This window comes from Salmo trutta, chromosome 5, assembly GCF_901001165.1.
Source record: "Salmo trutta chromosome 5, fSalTru1.1, whole genome shotgun sequence".
Taxonomy (NCBI): domain Eukaryota; kingdom Metazoa; phylum Chordata; class Actinopteri; order Salmoniformes; family Salmonidae; genus Salmo; species Salmo trutta.
Genome location: NC_042961.1, coordinates 52,844,515 through 52,867,086, shown reverse-complemented (window position 1 = coordinate 52,867,086; position 22,572 = coordinate 52,844,515). Strand labels below are relative to the sequence as shown.

Here is a 22,572-nt window from a genome sequence, read left to right as displayed (position 1 = left end):
CCCAATCAGCAACAACAAACTTAAGCTGTGCCTGATTGGGAGCCACACATGGCCCAAAACAAAGAAATACAAAAAACCTAGAAAACGAACATAGAACGCCCACCCAATGTAACACCCTGGCCTAACCAAAATAAAGAACAAAAACCCCTCTCTATGGCCAGGGCGTTACACACATACACATATTTATCAGATGTTATTGTGGGTGTAGTGAAATGCTTGTGAGGACATGTTGCATTTAGATTAGATTAGTTGTTTATTTAATCACATGCATAAGGTCGCAGATGTTTTTGCAGTGTACAGTGAAATACTTAATCTCTGAGCTCCAACAGTGCAGGTCAGTGAATGAAACTATAATTTTAAACAAATATATAACATATACACTACCGTTCAAAAGTTTGGGTTCAATTAGAAATGTCCTGGTTTTTTAAAGAAAATCAAATTTTCTGCCCATTAAAATAACATCAAATTGATCAGAAACACAGTGTAGACATTGTTAATGTTGAAAATCACTATCGTAGCTGGAAACGGCAGATTTTTTTATGGAATATCTACATAGGTTCCAATGGCGCGTTGTGTTAGCTAATTGAAGTTTAACTTTCCGGATGGATTTTCCTCGGGGTTTCGCCTACCATACCAGTTCTGTTATACTCACAGATATTATTTTAACAGTTTTAGAAACGTCAGCGTGTTTTCTATTCAATGTTACCAAATATATGCTTATCCTAGCTTCTGGGCCTGAATAACAGACAGTTTACTTTGGACACGTCAGTCAGACGGAAATTCAGGATACTGCACCCTAGCCTTAAGAACTTTTTTAAATAGTAGGCGCGAAACACCAGTCTTAACGTCAAAAGTGAAGAGGCGACTCCGGGATGCTGGCCTTCTAGGCAGAGTTCCTCTGTCCAGTGTCTGTGTTTTTTTGCCCATCTTAATCTTTTATTTTTAATTGGCCAGTCTGAGATATGTTTTTTTTTCTTTGCAACTCTATGATTCCTTTTTGATGTCACTTCGTAAAACCACTTCATTTAGTGTAGATAAAGAGGAGGAGACAGGTTAAAGAAGGATTTTTAAGCCTTGAGACAATTGAGACATGGATTGTTTATGTGTGCCATTCAGAGGGTGAATGGGCAAGACCAAAGATTTAAGTGTCTTTTAACAGGGTATGATAGTACGTGCCAGGCACACCGGATTGTGTCAGGAAATGTTTTTTTTCTTGTGTGTATTAACAATGGTCCACCACCCAAAGGACATCCAGCCAACTTGACACAACTTTGGGAAGCTTTGTAGTCAACATGGGCCAGCATCCCTGTGGAACGCTTTCGACACCTTGTAGAGTCCACACCCTGATGAAGTGAGGCTGTTCTGAGGGCAAAAGGGGGGATGGGGGGTGCAACTCCAGTGTTTGGTATATTCGTTGTATGGCTAGTACCCACCATGAATCCAAATTAGACATTATAGGTCGGTTTCCTGGACACATATTAATCCCTAGTCCTGGACTAAGAAACACTTTGAATGGAGAATCTCTATTGAATATGCTTCTTAGTCCAGGACTAGGTTTAATCTGTGTCTGGGAAACTGGCCCTTTATACTGCCCAACAATGCAGTACCTTGTGCTGGTTGCTAATTCAATACATTCCATTTGGCAGCACTATGAAGTGGCTGCAGGTCTCTCACAGACTGCACGACTCTCACAGATTCTCCTACATGGTTTGTCACATGCATAGTCAAACCAACATTTGATTCGACTGGAACATCTTTGACCCATTCGGGCACAGTCTTCACCTGGGTCCCAGTCATTTGGTTCTGGACGGGATGAAAATGTTTCAATGTTTGGGTCCCAGAACCTAGAACAGGGAGGAGGGAAACCATTACTCCATACTGTACAGTGCCTTGCAAAAGTATTCATCTGCCTTGGCGTTTTTCCTATTTTGTTGCATTACAACCTGTCATTTAAATAGATTTTATTTGGATTTCATGTAATGGGCATACACAAAATAGTCCAAATTGGTGAAGTGAAATGAAAAAAATGATTTGTTTAAAAATAAAAATGGAAAAGTGGTGCGTGCATATGTATTCACCCCTTTGCTATGAAGCCCCTAAATAAGATCTGGTGCAATAAATTACATTCAGAAGTCACATAACTAGTTAAATAAAGTCCACCTGTGTGCAATCTAAGTGTCACATGGTCTCAGTATATATACACCTGTTCTGAAAGAGTCCCAGAGTCTGCAACACCACTAAGCAAGCGGCACCACCAAGCAAGCGGCACCTTGAAGACCAAGGAGCTCTCCAAACAGGTCAGGGACAAAGTTGTGGAGAACTACAGATCAGGGTTGGGTTATAAAAAAAACATCTGAAACTTTGAACATCTCACGGAGCACCATTAAATCCATTATTAAAAAATTTAAAGAATATTGCACAACAACAAACCTGCCAAGAGAGGGCCGCCGACCAAAACTCATGGACCAGGCATTAATCAGAGAGGCAACAAAGAGACCAAAGATAACCCTGAAGGAGCTGCAAAGCTCCACAGCGGAGATTGGAGTATCTGTCCATTGGACCACTTTAAGCTGTACACTCCACAGACCTGGGCTTTACGGAAGAGTGGTCAGAAAAAAAAGCCATTGCTTAAAGAAATAATTAAGCAAACACGTTTGGTGTTAGCCAAAAGGCATGTGGGAGACTCCCCAAACATATGGAAGCAGGTACTCTGGTCAGATGAGACTAAAATTGATCTTTTTGTCCATCAAGGAAAATCCTATGTCTGGCACAAACACAACACCTCGCATCACCCCAAGAACATCATCCCCACAGTGAAGCATGGTGGTGGCAACATCATGCTGTGGGGATGTTTTTCATCTGCAGGGACAGGGAAACTGGCCAGAATTGAAGGAATGATGGATGGCGCTAAATACAGGGAAATTATTGAGGGAAACCTGTTTCAGTCTTCCAGAGATTTGAGACTGGGATGGAGGTTCACTTTCCAGCATGACAATGACCCTAAGCATACTGCTAAAGCAACACTCGAGTGGTTTAAGGGGAAACATATAAATGTCTTGGAATGGCCTAGTCAAAGCCCAGACCTCAATCCAATTGAGAATCTGTGGTATTACTTAAAGATTGCTGTACACCAGCGGAACCCATCCAAATTGAAGGAGCTGAAGCAGTTTGGCCTTGAAGAATGGGCAAAAAGTCTAGTGGCTAGATGTGCCAAGTTTATAGAGACATACCCCACAAGACTTGAAGCTGTAATTGCTGCAAAAGGTGGCTCTACAAAGTATTGACTTCGGGGGGTGAATAGTTATGCATGCTCAAGTTTAGTGTTTTGTGTTATTTCTTGTTTGTTTCACAATAAAAAATATTTTGCATCTTCAAAGTGGTAGGCATGTTGTGTAAATCAAATGATACAAACTCCCTAAAAATATATTTTAATTCCAGGTTGTAATGCAACAAAATAGGAAACATGACAAGGGGAGTGAATACTTTCGCAAGCTACTGTAAGTGTCCACAGAAGGAAACACATGGCTTAAAAAACTATATAGACTATTGTTCTATGGTTACATGGGCATGTGTTATTGTGTACTTGAGTGTACAAATGTATAGATGTGTGTGTGCGTGTGTGTGTCGTACGTGTTATGTTGTATGTCCTTACTTGATGCTGTCATCAAGAGTTGTATTGTCCATCCAGACCCACACTCCCTCTTGCTTCTTGTCTGTTAGTCCAATCCAGGGGCTGTTATCAAAATCAGTGTTTCTCACAAATTTTTGTATTATAAACTCCTATGAAGGAGACAACTTATGTTAGTCAAACAATAGACTGAGATGATGCAGAGAGAGACACACCAGTAGAATATCTTTCAAATATTAGATCTAGATAATTAAAACTACAGCTGGATCTTTAACTCAAAGCTTAAAGGGGAATGGAACCACTTTAGAACACCAGCTAACTGTAAATCTCCATATTTGCAAGTCTGCTTAATCTGTAGGCTTATTTATAACACAAAACTGTGTCCTAACCTGAAGTCTGCACTTTGTTTGAGAGTCATGTAACAATTCATTACTGCACCTACAATCTTACCTGCTCCTGCTGACTCTCTACAATGACCAGGTGTCCCCCGTCACGGATGCAGGCGTACTGACTCTGTTCCCAGGTCCTTTTGTCATTAGAGAAGAAGTAGCATGATCCATTGTAGAACTCCCAGCCAGGAGAACATGGTTTTGTATCAGCATTACATTCCTTCGGATTCCCTAGAAGAGAAAAGAGATAACATAATTGAAATGTGATAACTTTCAGTTCTATATCCTGTGATGTTCTTGTTAAATGTGTGTGTGCCCCTTTAAGAGAGCACAAGAGTTGTGAGCTAAGGGAGAGTTAACCAAAAGAGAAAGGAGATAACTGGAATGAGAATCAATTACATTCTTTGTTTACACAGTCAGCCCAATTCTTATCTTCTGCCCAATTATTGGTATTTTGAGCAATCAGATCTTTTGACAGTAATTTAGCTAAATACCAGAATTGGGCTGCCTGTATAAACATTGCCTTAGAGACAGACCGTGAATAAATGAGCCCAGAGTTCACTGTATTCTTCACACTGGATTCCCCTCTTTCACCCAGGCTGCATTTACACAGGCAGCACAATTCTGATCTTCTGCCCAATTATCAGCAAAAGAGCTGATCTGATTGGTCAAAAGCAGTGGACGCTGCTGAGGGGAGGATGGCTCATAATAATGGCTGGAACGGAGTAAATGGAATGGCATCAAACATGTGGTCCATGTGTTTGATGCCATTCCATTCCATTCATTCTTTCTCTTTCTGATGAAATATCAGTATTCTGTTGCTTGTATGCATAAACACCTCTTCACAATGCTAGCTAAATCAATATCTAGGTACACAAACAGTAGTGTATAATGTATTTAATAATATACATCCTATCCCATCATGTAATCGTGCTTGCCACATTCTGGTGGAGGTACTGTAGGAAATAAACTACATTATACAACGGATGGGTCTAATCCTGAATGCTGATTGGTTAAAAACACATTCCTGCCGGTGTCTCTTCAACAAGTTAAAACTGGCTAAATCTATGACGTTAAAATGCCTATTTACTCTGTTCCATCTGACTGCGCAATCCACTGTCTCATCAGCCCAGCCAACCAATTGATAAACTTGATCTCCACTATCTAAATCATCTAGACATTATCTCACATTTCCTTTTGACTAAAATGTTGTTTTCAACAGCTGAGATTTGTATAAACCTTGCTGTTTGTCTCTCCAACATTTGCAACATTGTTTCAATATTAAAATTCGATCTCCAGCTGTTCCATAGTAATGAGAGTTGGACGAGACAGGCAGGCAGCGTTTCTCAGCCAGTCAAAATCATGAATCCGCTGGCATAATTTTTATTGATATATAAAAAAAATGTCAATTGAAAAAAGGTAAAACAAAACAAAGTGCAGCTAGTTAGCAGTCTTTCCAGCTTCAGTTTGAAGTGATTGTGTTAGCTGTGTTGTTGGCTAACTCCTCTGAACAACAGTGTGCTGACTAGTGAGCACATTTTCTATGCCAGGTGAAATCACGCCTCATTATTTAAATGTTATGGATGTATCCAAATGAATGTCTCTAGAAAACAGCTTAAACATATTCAAATGCAGCTACTTTGCTGTTATTCTGGCTGCACTTTTTGACGTGACTGTAAGTTAGCCGTAATTAGCTAGCTAGCAAGCAAGGGATAAGAATGTTGCCAGCCAGTATGGCAATGGAACATTTAGAATGAACGACTGGGTCACATCCATAGATACAGAAAAAAAAGACTGAATGACTGGGTTGTGTCTCTAGCAACTGAACCGATATAACGAACGGCCAGCCGACTTGAATAACAACCCTAGGCAACCCTAGATAATGCCCTCAAAGCCAATGTTTGGAGGATATATTGGCAAAGTTTGCTACCCCTCGAATTAGTCTCGGGCTTAACAACACCAGTGCCAATATATCCTCCAAACACCGGCTTCCCAGACATTAGCACTTAAATGTAGAAAATGAATCGCCAGAGAACAGATACAACAAAACCAAGCCAATATGTCACGCTAAATGCCAATGCATTCAGAATGTGGTCTTTTCCAATTAAAACTCTGTACCTATTGAACACCCACGATTGGCACATTGCGTTCCTACCTCTAGCTAGCATCTAGCAAGCAATCACATAGCAACAAAAAGTTATGTCTGACTCTGAGTCACATCTGGCTTCAAAATCTGTCTTCAAAAGTTGAAACTCTTGCAGTAGTTCAATGGTATTCCATGAATCCATGATTCATTCTATTCTATGATTACAATCTTATTTTTATGGGTAATTCTCATCTGTAGCTGTAATCCATCTAGTCACAACCACAGTACATGGGGATGATTGAACTGACCTTGGATGGTTGCCAGGAGATCTTTGACCCTAGTCAGGTTGGCCTCACAGTCTCGAAGACCTGAGGATAACAGCTCTTTCTGGACTAAGAACAGAAGAGATTTACATCAAATTAGAAGAGAGTGTATTTCTGTTGCATTAAGGCCATAATTACTTTCCAAGGCTCAAAATTACAAAAGTACAAAATTACTTTCCAAGGCACTTCACCACACTCACATGACACATTTTCCATTAGGGTCAGGACTTTTTCCTGGTCAAAAAAAACCCTGTCCTTCCTCATATACAGTACAATGATAGCATATAAAATATTCAAACATGTTTTTGGGAAGCAATACTAGTGCAGTGTAAATGTAATCCTAATCTTGATAACATGGAAATGTGTATTGAAATGAGAAGTTTGAGTTGAATTTGGTTCAACTTCCCCTTTAGTATGTCAAATCAAATGTTATTTGTCACATGCGCCGAATACAACTGGTGTAGACTTTACTGTGAAATGCTTGCTTAGGAACCCTTCCATGAAATGCAGAGTTTTTAAATAGTAGCACAAGAGGAATAAAATAAAATACACAAGAATGGAGCTATATACAGGGAGTACCAGTACCAGATCAATGTGAGGCTATATACAGGGAGTACCAGTACCAGATCAATGTGAGGCTATATACAGGGAGTACCAGTACCAGATCAATGTGAGGCTATATACAGGGAGTACCAGTACCAGATCAATGTGCAGAGGTATTTGAGGTAGGTATGAAGGCAGGGTAAAGTGACTAGGTATCAGGATAGATCATAATAAGAGTTAAATAAAGAACAGAGTAACAGTAGCAAATTATGAGTATAAAAGTGTGTGTGTGTGTGTGTGTGTGTGTGTGTGTGTGTGTGTGTGTGTGTGTGTGTGTGTGTGTGTGTGTGTGTATGTGCATGTGTAGCGTATGTGAATGTGCATGTGTAGCGTATGTGAATGTGTGTGGGTTTTGTGTAGGAGTGTCAATGTAGTATGTGTGAGTGAGTGTGTATATGGTTGTATATATAGTCTAGTGAGTGTGTATATGGTTTATATATATAGTCTGGTGAGTGTACTTAGGGTCAGTGCAGATACTTTGGGTACCATAAGTGACTATTTAGCAGACGGACTATTTAGCTGTCTTATGGTCGATGCTCGGGTGCTGTTTGCCAGATTGTGGATTGTTTTTTTTTTGTTTTGTTTTGTTTTTTCTACTGTATTATTGACTGTATGTTGTTTACTCCATGTGTAACTCTGTGTTGTTGTATGTTGTCGAACTGCTTTGCTTTATCTTGGCCAGGTCGCAATTGTAAATGAGAACTTGTTCTCAACTTTCCTACCTGGTTAAATAAAGGTGAAATAAAAAAATAAATAAAAAAATAACATGGCCTGGGTGGATGGGAGCTCTGCCCCAATGATGTACTGGGCTGTCCTCACCACCCTCTGTAGCGCTTTGCGGTCAAGGTTGGTGCATTTGCAATACCAGGCGGTGATGCAGTAAGTCAAGATGCTCTTGATGGTGCAGCTTTAGAACTTTTTGAGGATCCTTGGGCCCATGAAAAATATTTTCAGGCTCATGAGGGGGAAGAGGCGCTGCCTTACCATCCTCACAACTGTGCGGAGGTGTGTGGACCATGTTGAATCCTTAGTGATGTGGACGCCAAGGAACTTGAAGCTCTCGACCAACTCCACAACAGCCCTGTCGATGTTAATGGGGGCGTGCTCTCCCCTCTTTCTCCTATACTCCACGATTAGCTCCATGGTCTTACAGATGTTGAGGGAGAGGTTGTTGTCCTGGCACCACTCCGCTATGTCTCTGACCTCCTCTCTGCTGACTCATCACTTTCGGTGATCAGGCCTAGCACCGTCGTTTCATCAGCAAACCTGATGATGGTGTTGGAGTCGTGCATGGCCACGCAGTCGTGGGTGAACAAGGAGTACAGGAGGGGACTAAGCACACACCCCTGAGGGGCCTTCGTGTTGAAAGTCAGTGTTGCAAATGTGTTGTTGCCTACCCTCACAACCTGGGGCCGGCCTGTCAGGAAGTAAAGGATCTAGTTGCAGAGGGAGGTGTTCAGTCCCAGGGTCCTTAGCTTGGTGATGATCTTGGAGGGAACTATGGTGTTGAACGCTGAGCTGTAGTCTATGTATAGCATTTTCACCTAGTTATTTTACCTCTTGTTCAGGTGGGAGAGGACAGTGTGAAGTGCATTTGAGATTGTGTCATCTGTGGATCTGTAGTTTATATGAATTAGAGTGGGTCTAGGCTGTCTGGGATGATGGTGTTGATGTGTGTCATGACCAGCCTTTCAAAGCACTTCAATAATTACAGATATGTTATGACAATAATCTGATATGAATATGAGAACAGCAGCCAGTCAGTCCCATGTCAGTTGAGTCCTGTTCTAGACTACCTACATGTTATGATGAGGGTCTCATTCTGTAGTCTCTTATAGCTGTCTTGTAGTTCATGCAGTTTCCCTGTTATGAAAGAGCAAATAATATGGAGGAATAACAGGAATTTATTTACATATCTAACCATAAAGTAAGTAAGTAAACCTTGTCCAAGCTAGAATTACATATTATCTAACAATAGTCCTATTCAAATTAAACAATATTTTTTTCATCTATTACAGTGAAACGGCAGTATTTTAATCTGAGCCACACACCCCCATTGACAAACTGCATTTTAATGATTTACATGATGGATTCTCTCCAATATTTATATAAGGGGTTGATCATGGTGAAGACCTCTGGATCATTGATATTCTCACCTGTTAGATTATCTTTCATCTGGGCAAAGCGGGCCTCCTCAGCTTGAAGACTAGTCATATTGGAACCATCTGGAACAGAGACAACAGAGACAATGAGACAAGATGGAGGGTTGTTATTTTTCTCGTGTTTCACACTATCGTACCAACCTGAAATGTACTGGTCTGGGCTGGCTTGGATATTCTTTTGGCACATTGTCATTTTCAGCAGAGTTCCAGGCCAGCAACTATGGTGGATGCATAACCAGTCCAGCTCGGTTCAGTAGTGTAAAAGGGTTCAGTGAAATGTTTCTATACTCACAGAGGACTCCCAGAGTGATAGCCAGGCCCAACAGTAGAACACAGAGACACACCAGGGTCGCCACAGGAACGCTCCCAGACCCTCCCTCAGGGATTGTAGCCTTTGACCCCACTGGGGGAGTGGGGTAACTATTGCCAGGGTCCCTTCCTGTAAAATGAGTGGGTGTCAGAGATTAAAAGGTCATAAGGTTTGTTAGATTCGTGGTAAACTTTGAACATTGAGATATTAAAGACATGATAGATCAGACACATAGTGTATAAGGAGTGAAAGAGACTGGGTTTTATGTCAGGAGGTAATGGGTCTCTGTAGAAAGACAGATGGTTTGGAATGTGTTGGGTGGACGGGAGGAGATCACAGGATTGCTTTAGGGAAAGCGGATGGACATCTGTGTATTAGGTGAAGGAGGGGTTGAGGTCAGGAGGTCAGGTCAGATCCCCTGAAGGGAGTAATAAGGGTTTATTATCATAGTACCCTCTTCCTGTGGAACCATAAGATGTAAGGATTGGAGAGAAGGAGTGTCCAAAGTGGAGTATATATACTTGTGATGGTGAGAACATGTTTTTGTCTGAATTACAGCTGTAACGACCCTTTGGGAAGAATTAAACTTGGTTAAAGCTTCTCTAGTGTCTGTGAGTTATTTACTCTGAAAATTAGAACCTAACAGGTTAAATGAGGGGTACTTAATGTAACCCTTATCTAACTGTAACACACACACACACACCTCACCTTTCCCAGGATCCTCCTGCTCACTAGCTCTACCTCCTGGTCTTCTAACCTCAGAGTATGTGACATCTTCTTCACGTTCGGCTACTCCTACGGTTACAGAGAGATGAAGAAAGCGATGGTTCCTTTTTTCACTTATTTTATACATGTTGCACCCCTGCATGATTATATTATTTCCTTAAAACCAACCTCATGGTGATTACCACCATTCTAGTTCCTCTCTCACAATCCACTATCTCAACATTCTGTTAGAATTGTACCATTCTAGTTCCTCTCTCACAATCCACTATCTCAACATTATATTAGAATTGTACCATTCTAGTTCCTCTCCCACAATCCACTATCTCAACATTCTAGCTTTTTTAAACAGAAATTTGCATCCTGCAGTACAAACTCAAAAAAGTTCTGGGACACTGTAAAGTCCATGGAGAATAAGAGCACCTCCTCCCAGCTACCCACTGCTCTGAGGCTAGGAAACACTGTTAAAACCGATAAATCCACTATAATTGAGAATTTGGATAAGCAATTCTCTAATTTCTCAAACATATTACTATTTTACAGCTATTTAAAGACAAGAATCTCGTTAATCTAACCCCACTGTCCGATTTCAAAAAGGCTTTACAACGAAAGCAAAACATTAGATTATGTCAGCAGAGTGCCCAGCCAGAAAAAATCAGACAGCCATTTTTCAAGCTAGCATATCATGTCACATAAACCCAAACCACAGCTAAATGCAGCACTAACCTTTGATGATCTTCATCAGATGACACACCTAGGACATTGTGTTATACAATACATGCATGTCTGTTCAATCAAGTTCATATTTATATCAAAAAACAGCTTTTTGCATTAGCATGTGACGTTCAGAAAAAGCATAACCCCCGCAAACTTCCGTTGAATTTACTAACAGTTTGCTAAATTACTCACGATAAACGTTCACAAAAAGCATAACAATTATTTTAAGAATTATAGATACATTACTCCTCTATGCACTCGATATGTCCGATTTTAAAATAGCTTTTCGGATGAAGCACATTTTGCAATAATCTAAGTACATAGCCCGGCATTACAGGGCTAGCTATTTAGATACCCACCCAGGTCAGCCTCCACCAAAATCACATTTCCTATAAGAAAAATGTTCTTACCTTGCTTGTTCTTCATCAGAATACACTGCCAGGACTTCTACTTCAATAACAAATGTTGGTTTGGTCCCAAATAATCCATCGTTATATCCAAACAGCGACCTTTTGTTCGTGAGTTCTAGAATGCTTCTTCACGGTCCCGCATTGGCGTGTCAAAAATGTCTAAATATTCCATTACCTTACTTCGAAGCATGTCAACCGCTGTTTAAAACCAATTTTTATGCCATTTAACTCGTAGATTAGTGATAATATTCCGACCGGGAGTATGCATTGAGCCTAAACAGCCGAATAAAATTTCTCCTCAGGAGCGACTCATGCACGCGCCTCATTCAAAGGTCCTCGGAGCAGCCACTTACAAAAGGTGATAATGTGTTTCAGCCTGAGGCTCCCTCGTAAACCTTCAGTTATTTCCCGGGCTCTGAGAGCCTATCGGAGCCCTGGGAATTGTCACGTTACAGCTAAGATCCTTACTTTTCAATAAAAAGATGCAAGACGCACGACTCCTTGTCAGACAGGGTACTTCCTGCTTGAAACCTTGTCAGGTTTTTGCCTGCCATAGGAGTTCTGTTATACTCACAGACACCATTCAAACAGTTTTAGAAAATTCAGAGTGTTTTCTATCCAAACCTGAACAATAATATGCATATTCTAGCTTCTGAGTTCGTGTAGGAGGCAGTTAAAAATGGGAACATATTTTTTCCAAAATTCTCAATACTGCCCCCTAGCCCAGACAGGTTTTAATAAAATTATCTGCCGAAATTGTTGCAACCCCTACTACTAGCCTGTTCAACCTCTCTTTCGTATCGTCTGAGATTCCCAAAAAATGGAAAGCTGCCGCGGTCATCCCCCTCTTCAAAGGGGGAGACACTCTAGACCCAAACTGCTACAGACCTATATCTATCCTACCCTGCATCTCTAAGGTCTTCGAAAGCCAAGTTAACAAACAGATTACCGACCATTTTGAATCACACCGTACCTTCTCCGCTATGCAATCTGGTTTTAGAGCCGGTCATGGGTGCACCTCAGCCACGCTCAACGTCCTTAACGATATCATAACCGCCATCGATAAGAGACATTACTGTGCAGCTGTATTCATCGACCTGGCCAAGGCTTTCGACTCTGTCAATCACCACATTCTTATTGGCAGACTCAACAGCCTTGGTTTCTCAAATGATTGCCTCGCCTGGTTCACCAACTACTTCTCTGATAGAGTTCAGTGTGTCAAATCGGAGGGCCTGTTGTCCGGACCTCTGGCAGTCTCTATGTGGGTGCCACAGGGTTCAATTCTTGGGCCTACTCTTTTCTCTGTATACATTAATGATGTCGCTCTTGCTGCTGGTGATTCTCTGATCCACCTCTACGCAGACGACACCATTCTGTATACTTCTGGCCCTTCTTTGGACACTGTGTTAACTAACCTCCAGACGAGCTTCAATGCCATACAACTCTCCTTCTTTGGCCTCCAACTGCTCTTAAACGCAAATAAAACTAAATGCATGCTATTCAACCAATCATTGCCCGCACCTGCCCGCCCATCCAGCATCACTACTTTGGACGGCTCTGACTTAGAATACGTGGATAACTACACATACCTGGGTGTCTGGCTAGACTGTAAACTCTCCTTCCAGACACATATTAAGCATCTCCAATCCAAAATTAAATCTAGAATCGGCTTCCTATTTCACAACAAAGCATCCTTCACTCATGCTGTCAAACATACCCTCGTAAAACTGACCATCCTACCGATCCGAGACTTCGGCGATGTCATCTATAAAATAGCCTCCAACACTCTACTCAACAAACTGGATGCAGTCTTTCACAGTGCTATCCGTTTTGTCACCAAAGCCCCATACACTACCCACCACTGCGACCTGTACGCTCTCGTTGGCTGGCCCTCACTTCATACTCGTCGCCAAACCCACTGGCTACAGGTTTTCTACAAGTCTCTGCTAGGTAAATCCCTGCCTTATCTCAGTTCGCTGGTCACCATAGCAGCACCCACTCGTAGCACGTGCTCCAGCAGGTATATCTCACTGGTCACCCCCAAAGCCAATTCCTCCTTTGGTTGCCTTTCCTTCCAGTTCTCTGCTGCCAATGACTGGAACGAACTGCAAAATTCTCTGAAGCTGGAGATTTCCATCTCCCTCACTAGCTTTAAGCACCAGCTGTCAGAGCAGTTCACAGATCACTGCACCTGTACATAGCCCATCTGTATATAGCCCATCTATCTACTTCATCCCCATACTGTATTTATTTATTTTTTCTGCTCCTTTTGCACCCTTGTATCGCTACTTGCACATCCATCTTTTGCACATCTAACATTCCAGTGTTTAATTGCCATACTGTAATTACTTTGCCACCATGGCCTATTTATTGCCCTAATTCTCTTATTTTACCTAATTTGCACTCACTGTATATAGACTTTTTTTTTTCTTTTTTTTCTACTGTATTATTGACTGTATGTTTTGTTCATTCCATGTGTAACTCTGTGTTGTATGTGCCTAACTACTATGCTTTATCTTGGCCAGGTCGCAGTTGCAAATGAGAACTTGTTCTCAACTAGCCTACCTGGTTAAATAAAGGTGAAATAAAAAATAAAAAAATAAAAACATTCTGTTAGAAATGTACCATTCTTGTTTCTCTCTCACAATCCACTATCTCAACATTCTATAAGAAATGTACCGGTCTACACAGAACAAAAATATAAATTCAACATGTAAAGTGTTGGTCCCATGTTTCATGAGCTGAAATAAAAGATCCCAGAAATGTTCCATATACACAAAAAGCTTATTGCTCTCAAATTTTGTGCACAAAATTACATCGCTGTTAGTGAGCATTTCTACTTTGCAAAGATAATCCATCCACCTGACAGGTGTGGCATATCAAGAAGCGGATTAAAAAGCATGATGATTACACAAGTGCAGGGGACAATAAAAGGCCACTCTAAAATGTGCAGTTTTGTCACCCAACACAATGCCACAGATGTCTCAAGTTTTGTGGGAACATGCAATTGGAATTCTGACTGCAGGAATGTCACCAGAGCTGTTGCCAGAGAATTCAATGTTCATCGCTGCTATAAGCTGCCTCCAGCGTCGTTTAAGAGAATTTTGCAACCGGACTCACAACCGCAGACCATGCGTATGGCATTGTGTGGGCAAGCAGTTTACTGATGTCAACATTGTGAACAGAGTGCACCATGTTGGTGGAGGAGTTATGGTATAAGCAGGAATAAGCTACAGACAACGAACACAATTACATTTTATCGATTAGCTATTTGAATTTACAAAAATATCTGCATTCCCAGTCATGTGAAATCCATAGATTTGAGCCTAATGTATTTATTTCATTTGACTGTTTTCCTCATATTAACTGTAACTCAGTAAACTCTTTTAAATTGTTGCATGTTTTGCGTTTATATGTTTGTTCAGTATACTTCCTCTCTCACAATCCACTATCTCAACATTCAATTAGAATTGTACCATTCTAGTTCCTCTCTTACAATCCGCTATCTCAATATTATTTTAGAAATATACCATTCTAGTTCCTCTCTTACAATTCACTATATCAACATTCTTTCGTTTGAGCTCTACTAGGTTACAGTTCCTTGACTGGAAGGTCCAACATGCAAATCACTTTATTAACTGTTAGGGTCACTAACCAAAATATACAGTGTCTAATATTGTCTAATTCAACATATCTGAAGAAAAGCTGACATATTGTTATGAGAAATGAGGAAACACTTTTGGCCATGAACCAAATGTTGAGTGAGTGAGTGAGTGAGTGAGTGAGTGAGTGAGTGAGTGAGTGAGTGAGTCAGTCAGTCAGTCAGTCAGTCAGTCAGTCAGTCAGTCAGTCAGTCAGTCAGTCAGTCAGTCAGTCAGTCAGTCTGTCAGTCTGTCTGTCTGTCTGTCTGTCTGTCTGTCTGTCTGTCTGTCTGTCTGTCTGTCTGTCTGTCTGTCTGTCTGTCTGTCTGTCTGTCTGTCTGTCTGTCTGTCTGTCTGTCTGTCTGTCTGTAAGTTGGTTCACAGTGTGAAATCCAACAGATATGTCCAGAGTGTGACGAATAACAACTCATTTAGATGGAACTGTCATCTTCTTATGCCTTTACATTGCACTAATACTGTACATATCCTTCAAAATAGGATTCTATATGGAGAACCATTATTGAGGCCGTGTGGAATGTATTCAAAAGGAAATGAACATTTCTGAAAGTCATTAATAAAACACAAACATTGCACTATACATAATTATGCTATAGTACATTCTAAAAGAGATGCCCAGTGTCTCATACAATCCCACATGTTAAACATATAGTACTAATTCATATTAATAAGTACAGTTACAAATACACTTCAAAAAAGTTCATATTGATCCAACCAAGATACTGTCTTCTTTTCCCTATAGCCCCTGGGTTTACACAGTTATTGTTCGCAACACAACCACACAGTAAATCATCATCACTATAACTTTAACCAGTTAATAACAGTCTATACAGCCTTCTTCTGTTACTAACTCCTTGTTGAATTATGACATCTCCACCCTCGCCCCCCAAAGTGATGAAATGTCATATTGTAAACTTATGCTTGAAACCTAATAAAGCGATATAAATGAGAGAGAACTCACCATTAGAAACTTCACTTTCTGCTCCAGTATCTTGGTTCTGATGCCGAGTGAATGTAACATCGGAGTAGATGATTTCACCAGACATCATCACTGCTCTAAGTCCTCTTTCAGAGTGGGGACCAGAAGAGGAAAAAGGCCCTCATCACACACACTCACTCATTTAAATCCCACAAACACTCACACACTCAACCACACACACACTAGCAGTACACAAACACAACTGTTACGGAATACACAGGATGTTATGCAAATAACATTCACACACACACACATGTACGCATGAATGCCCGCACACACACACACACGTCCCAGGAGAATGATGAGTAACTGCAGTGGGGTAGGGAGGTGCAATAAAAAACTCATATTCAGTTCCTATTTACAGCTGGGCTTCATTTGAATATGTTGTAAACTAGCAACCCTGTGATTGAACTGTATTACTGATATCATCTCTAAAGGCAGAGCCAAGACAGTTGGCTTGTCATGCTCATTCAAACATGGCCTGTAGAATTTACTGTAGGTAGGATTCTAGCTAGCTGTAATTATATAGCGATATAAAATATTCTGTGTCAGTTAAGTATCATTCATGATAGATGGTTAAAGAGAGCCAGCAGATAATACATTATTTCTATAATCCTAATAAATTATAGAACATCAGATATCAAATAATATGTTATAATAATCATTTCATAATGACAGTACCTGTCAATTTGACTCTTTTTGAGGGCTCTCTTGGAGCTCGATACTGACAGCTGTGGAAGCAGCTGTTGTTTTCTGTAAATCTATTTGTATAACTGGTGACAGTGACACTATTCTCATATTTACATACTGTATCTGCAGCATGTTGTCCAAGGCAGGTAAATTATGTGGTGAGGTGTATTCAGATGAGATATTATGTCATTTGATCCTCTTTCAAGGTTTTAAAATGACCAAATATGGACCTGTGTCTGAAAATGAAATTACTTGTAAGGCGTGGGTGTAGGTAGATGAGGAATCAAATGCAGGAAACCAGCGATTAGGTGTATGGCCTTTAATAGGTTCGAAACGAAACGACAGCCAACCCAAACAGCGCACAGAGCGCGCCACAAAGCAAAGTGCCCCAAACACGGGGACAAAGCACAGCTTGCGCAAACATACGCTCCACTGAAGAATGAGCAACAAACCGCGTGTAATCACGCACAGCATACAATGGAAAAAATAATCCCGTGGCAGCTAATAGGTAATAGGCCGGTGACGACGACCGCCAAGCGCCACCCGAGCAGGAGCCACATTCGGTAGGAGTCGTGACACTACTACTACTACTACTACTACTACTACTACTACTGCTGCTGCTGCTGCTGCTACTACTACTACTACTACTACTACTACTACTACTACTACTACTACTACTACTTTATCACCATGTCCTACAATACATTTGACAAATATTACTGTTTCCCACTGTGTTATTCTGGCATGACTCAACAAAAAGAGAGAAGTGTGTCAGTGGATCAATATCATGTTATTGTTGTCAGATACTGTAATACATCTCTGTAATGTGTTGCATGGAGAAGGCATGTTGAGCTCCAGAACCATCTTACTGAATATATACTGTCATCAGTTGTCCACATTACACCAATATAATACTGTCTGTGTATACTGTAGTGTACATCCAATCCACTACATTCCACTAGGAGTATCATCAGTCCCATTATTTACAATAGTTACGTACATTATCAACAGTGGTAGTAACAGAGATGGAAGAGCAAGCGAGACATCTCACTTGCTCCTTTTTTTGTGCTTCATATGCAGTCAGTGTCACGACTTCTACCGAAGATGCCCCTCCTTGTTCGGGTGGTACTCAGTTGATCGACATCACCGGTCTTCTAGCCACCATTGATCAGTTTTTCATTCTCCATTGGTTTTTGTCTGGTCTCCTTACACACCTGTTTCTTATCCCAGTAATTACATGCTGTGTATTTAACCCTCTGTTTCCCCTCTTATCCTTGTCGGTGATTGTTTGTTATGTTATGTACGTGTTGTTGATGTATCGGTGTGCGACGGGTTATTGTTTACCCGGATAATTTTTCTACGTTGGTTTTGGAGTTATTTTTGTTAATAAATACTCAATTTTTTTAAACCACTTTGATTTCTCCTGCGCCTGAATTCCCTGCCTCCTACATACACGGATTATGACAGTCAGTCTATGAATTAATCAGATCAGTCCCAGCTGCTATCACATTGGTGTCTATGGGAGAGCCACGCCTTAAAGCTGCAATATGTAACTTTTGGGCAACTCGACCACATTCACATAGAAATGTGAGTTATAGATCTGTCATTCTCAATGAAAGAATGTTTAAGAAGTTGTACAGTAGATCTGTTCCATGGGCACTATTTCTATCCTTCCTGTTCTTAAGTTACATTTTCTCATCTTTTACTTTTGGTTTTGTACACCAGCTTCAAACAGCTGAAATACAATAGTTTAGATGGATAAATAATTTTCTGCACTATGCGCTACTTGTTCTGTCACAGAAACGGAAATTAGGCAAACTATTAGAATTTTTTTCAACCAGGAAATGGTGAAGCAATTTCTGAATATTGCACCTTTCAGGATTATAAGCAGACTGGAACTGTGACAATTGTTTTTAATGGTAAGCTTTTTGACTGATTAAAAACAAAGGTTGGACTACTTAAGTCAGTTGTTTGTGTCTATGCCTCTCAAGACATAAAATACTGTGCACAAAGGCTGAGAAACGTTACACTAGTTTGTCATCAAATCAAATCAAATGTATTTATATAGCCCTTCTTACATCAGCTGATATCTCAAAGTGCTGTACAGAAACCCAGCCTAAAACCCCAAACAGCAAGCAATGCAGGTGTAGAAGCACGGTGGCTAGGAAAAACTCCCTAGAAAGGCCAAAACCTAGGAAGAAACCTAGAGAGGAACCAGGCTATGAGGGGTGGCCAGTCCTCTTCTGGCTGTGCCGGGTGGAGATTATAACAGCACATGGCCAAGATGTTCAAATGTTCATAAATGACCAGCATGGTCAAATAATAATATTCACAGCTGTCGAGGGTGTAACAAGTCAGCACCTCAAGAGTAAATGTCAGTTGGCTTTTCATAGCCAATCATTGAGAGTATCTCTACTGCTCCTGCTGTCTCTAGAGAGTTGAAAACAGCAGGTCTGGGACAGGTAGCACGTCCGGTGAACAGGTCAGGGTTCCATAGCCGCAGGCAGAACAGTTGAAAATGGAGCAGCAGCACGGCCAGGTGGACTGGGGACAGCAAGGAGTCATCAGGTCAGGTAGTCCTGAGGCATGGTCCTAGGGCTCAGGTCCTCAGAGAGAGAGAAGGAGAGAATTAGAGAGAGCATACTTAAATTCACACAGGACACCGGATAAGACAGGAGAAATACTCCAGATATAACAGACTGACCCTAGCCCCCCGACACATAAACTACTGCAGCATAAGTAGTTTGTGGTCATAGTGGTCAAGTACAGAACTAAGCCAACCTCGGCGTGAGCTTTGGTGGCGAATGGTATGAACTTTGAGCTTATTCACTACAGAAGTGATACTTCCTAGCCGTTGAGTTAGCAGCGGCCGCTGTAGACGTGGGCTAGGAAAGGACGGACAACGGATCCAGTCTAACAAACAGACGAAGATACCACCACGATCCAATTTACCACCAGAGACATTCTTCCGAGGACAGGAAGATCTGTTGGCCAACCCCGCCAGCATCTACGACCAATCTACCGAAGCGCAGCTCAGAGTAAATATTTATTGCATTTTCCTTTTCCAAATGGGCGGTAATTTAGAATGCATAAGATACTGTATTTACGATAGCATAGCTGCTGTTTGTTTGTTCCTAAGTCTTCCCGCTCTTTCATTCAAGCCCAACCCCCTTTCCTTTGTGTAACCAGCCGTCATATCTGTTCCGTCCACCGGGACGTTTTCTGTATGACATCATTTGTATTCTGTGTATTTGTAATTCTGTGTGATTAGTTTAGGTATTTAGTAAATAAATAATTAAACCCAATTTTGTATTGCTGATTCAACTTGTTAGCCAGGGTTCGTGAAGATAGCCAAGAATTTACAACTTTCATTGTGAGACTGAAAATAAGATAAGGGTTAATATTGACTGCTATCGATGTAAAATATGACTAAGTATTTTAAGAGTTTATTCGGAAGATAACGGCTCTATAAACGTTCTTCCGTGGTGCCCCGACTTTCTAGTTAATTACATTTACATGATTAGCTTAATCAGGTAATATTAATTACAGAGAAAGGATTTTATAGGTTAGCATGTCATATCACTTAATCCGGCATAGCCAAAGACACGACAGCCTACACACAATTCCTCAATGTCAAAGTGAAATTATGTTTTTCTAAAGATTTACAAATTAATACAAATCTGAAATGTCTTGTGCCAATAAGTATTCAACCCCTTTTTTATTACAAGCCTAAATAAATTATGGCATAAATGTGCTTATCAAGTCACATAATAAGTTGCATGAACTCACTTTGTGTTCAATAATAGTGTTTAACATGATTTTTTAATGACTACCTCATCTCTGTACCCACACATACTGTCACACCCTGATCTGTTTCACCTATCTTTGTGCTTGTCTCCACCCCCCTCCAGGTGTCGCCCATCTTCCTCATTATCCCCAGTGTTTCTCTGTTTGTCTGTTGCCAGTTCATCTTGACTTGTCAGGTCTTACCAGCGTGTTTTCCCGTCTCCCTGATTTCTCAAGTTCTGTTTCCTAGTTTCCCCGGTTCTGACCATTCTGCCTGCCCTGACTTCGAGCCTGCCTGCCGTTCTGTACCTGCCTGACTCTGACCCGTTTACGAACCTCTGCCTGTCCAGACGGCCTGCCTGCTGTTCTGTACCTTATTGATTCTGCCCTGGATTACAGACCTCTGCCTGCCTTTGACCTGTCTTTTGCCTAACCCCTGTTCAGGTCAATAAACATCTGTGACTCTAGCTGTTTGCATCTGGGTCTTATCCTGAGTTCTGATACATACAATTATATGTAAGGGAGGTTTTCCAATGCCTAGCAAAGAAGGGTGCCCATTGGTAGATGGATAAAAAAAAACAGACATTGAATATCCCTTTGAGCATGGTGAAGCTATTAATTACACTTTGGATGGTGTATCTATACACCCAGTCACTCTAAAGACACAGGCGTCCTTCCTATCTCAGTTGCCGGACAGGAAGGAAACTGCTCAGGGATTTCACCATGAGGCCAATGGTGACTTTAAAACAGTTACAGAGTTTAACGGCTGTGATAGGAGAAAACTGAGGATGGATCAACAACATTGTTGTTACTCCACAATACTAACCTAATTGACAAAGTGAAAAGAAGAAAGCCTGTACAGAATATTTAAAAAATCCAGAACATGCATCCTATTGGCACTAAAGTAATACTAAAACATGTGCCAAAGCAAATTATTTTTTGCCCACATTACTGAGTACCACTCTCCATATTTTCAAGCATAGTGGTGGCTGCATCGTGTTATGGGTATCCTTAAAACATGTTACTGGGGAATTTTTCAGGATAACAAAGAAACGGAATGGAGCTAAGCACAGGCAAAATCCTAGAGAAAAACCTGGTTCAGTCTGTTTTCCAGAGATTAATTCACCTTTCAGCAGGACAATAACCTAAAACACAATGCCAATCTACACTTGAGTTGCTTAGCAAGAAGACAGTGAATGTTCCTGAGTGGCTGAGTTACAGTTTTTACATATATCTACTTGGAAATCTATGGCAAGACCTGAAAATGGTTGTCTAACAACAACCAATTTGACAGAGCTTGAAGAATTTATAACAGAATTGTCACATCCTGACCCTTGTCATTTTCTATAGTAGAGTGGTCAGGGCGTGACAGGGGGTGTTTTGGGTGGATTTTCTATGTTGTCTATTTCTATGTTTAAGTTCTAGTTTGTCTATTTCTATGTTGGGGTTGTTTGGGTTGATCTCCAATTGGAGGCAGCTATTTATTTTTCAATAAATGTGTAAAGATTTCTAAAAACATATTTTCACTTTGTCATTATGGGGTACTGTGTGAGATGGGTGAGAAAAAAAATATTAAATCAATTTTGAAGGTAACACAACAAAATGTGGAATAAGTGAAGGGGTATGATTACTTTCTGAAGGCACTGTAAACCCTTGATGGTTGCTAGGCAGTGCCAAATCAAATCAAATCAAAATGTATTGGTCACATACACATGGTTAGCAGATGTTAATGCGAGTGTAGCGAAATGCTTGTGCTTCTAGTTCCGACCGTGCACTAATGTCTAACAAGTAATCTAACATTTTCACAACAACTACCTTATACACACAAGTGTAATGGAATGAATAAGAATATGTACATATAAATATATGGATGAGCGATGGCTGAACGGCATAGGCAAGATGGAGTAGATGGTATAGAGTACAGTATATACATATGAGATGAGTAATGTAAGGTATGTAAACATTATATAAAGTGACATTGTTTAAAGGGACTAGTGATACATTTATTACATCCAATTTGTAATTATTAAAGTGGCTAGAGATTTGAGTCAGTATGTTGGCAGCAGCCACTCAATGTTAGTGATGGCTGTTTAACAGTCTGATGGCC

The 22,572-nt window shown here is 40.7% G+C and overlaps 1 protein-coding gene across 1 annotated transcript; it reads right to left on the bottom strand.

Moving 5' to 3' along the window:
* Window positions 1-934: 934 nt before the first annotated feature.
* Window positions 935-16,252, bottom strand: LOC115194491 (asialoglycoprotein receptor 1). The gene is made up of 9 exons (XM_029754219.1): window positions 15,972-16,252; window positions 10,210-10,296; window positions 9,484-9,630; window positions 9,186-9,254; window positions 8,830-8,892; window positions 6,412-6,495; window positions 4,079-4,248; window positions 3,653-3,780; window positions 935-1,844 (listed from the first exon to the last, which is right to left on the bottom strand). The coding sequence occupies exons 1-9, from the start codon at window positions 16,057-16,059 to the stop codon at window positions 1,649-1,651; spliced, it is 1,032 nt and encodes a 343-aa protein (XP_029610079.1). The 5' UTR covers window positions 16,060-16,252; the 3' UTR covers window positions 935-1,648.
* Between the last annotated feature and the right edge of the window lie 6,320 nt (window positions 16,253-22,572).

What these genes read in the sequence shown, in the direction of transcription:
- LOC115194491 (XM_029754219.1), bottom strand. Translation starts at nt 16,059, where the DNA reads ATGATGTCTGGTGAAATCATCTACTCCGATGTTACATTCACTCGGCAT. An exon ending in AGAAAGTGAAGTTTCTAATG is followed by an intron (nt 10,297 to 15,971) that starts GTGAGTTCTCTC and finishes CTGTAACCGTAG; the next exon opens with GAGTAGCCGAACGTGAAGAA. An exon ending in TGAGACCCTCATCATAACAT is followed by an intron (nt 6,496 to 8,829) that starts GTAGGTAGTCTA and finishes TTCTGTTCTTAG; the next exon opens with TCCAGAAAGAGCTGTTATCC.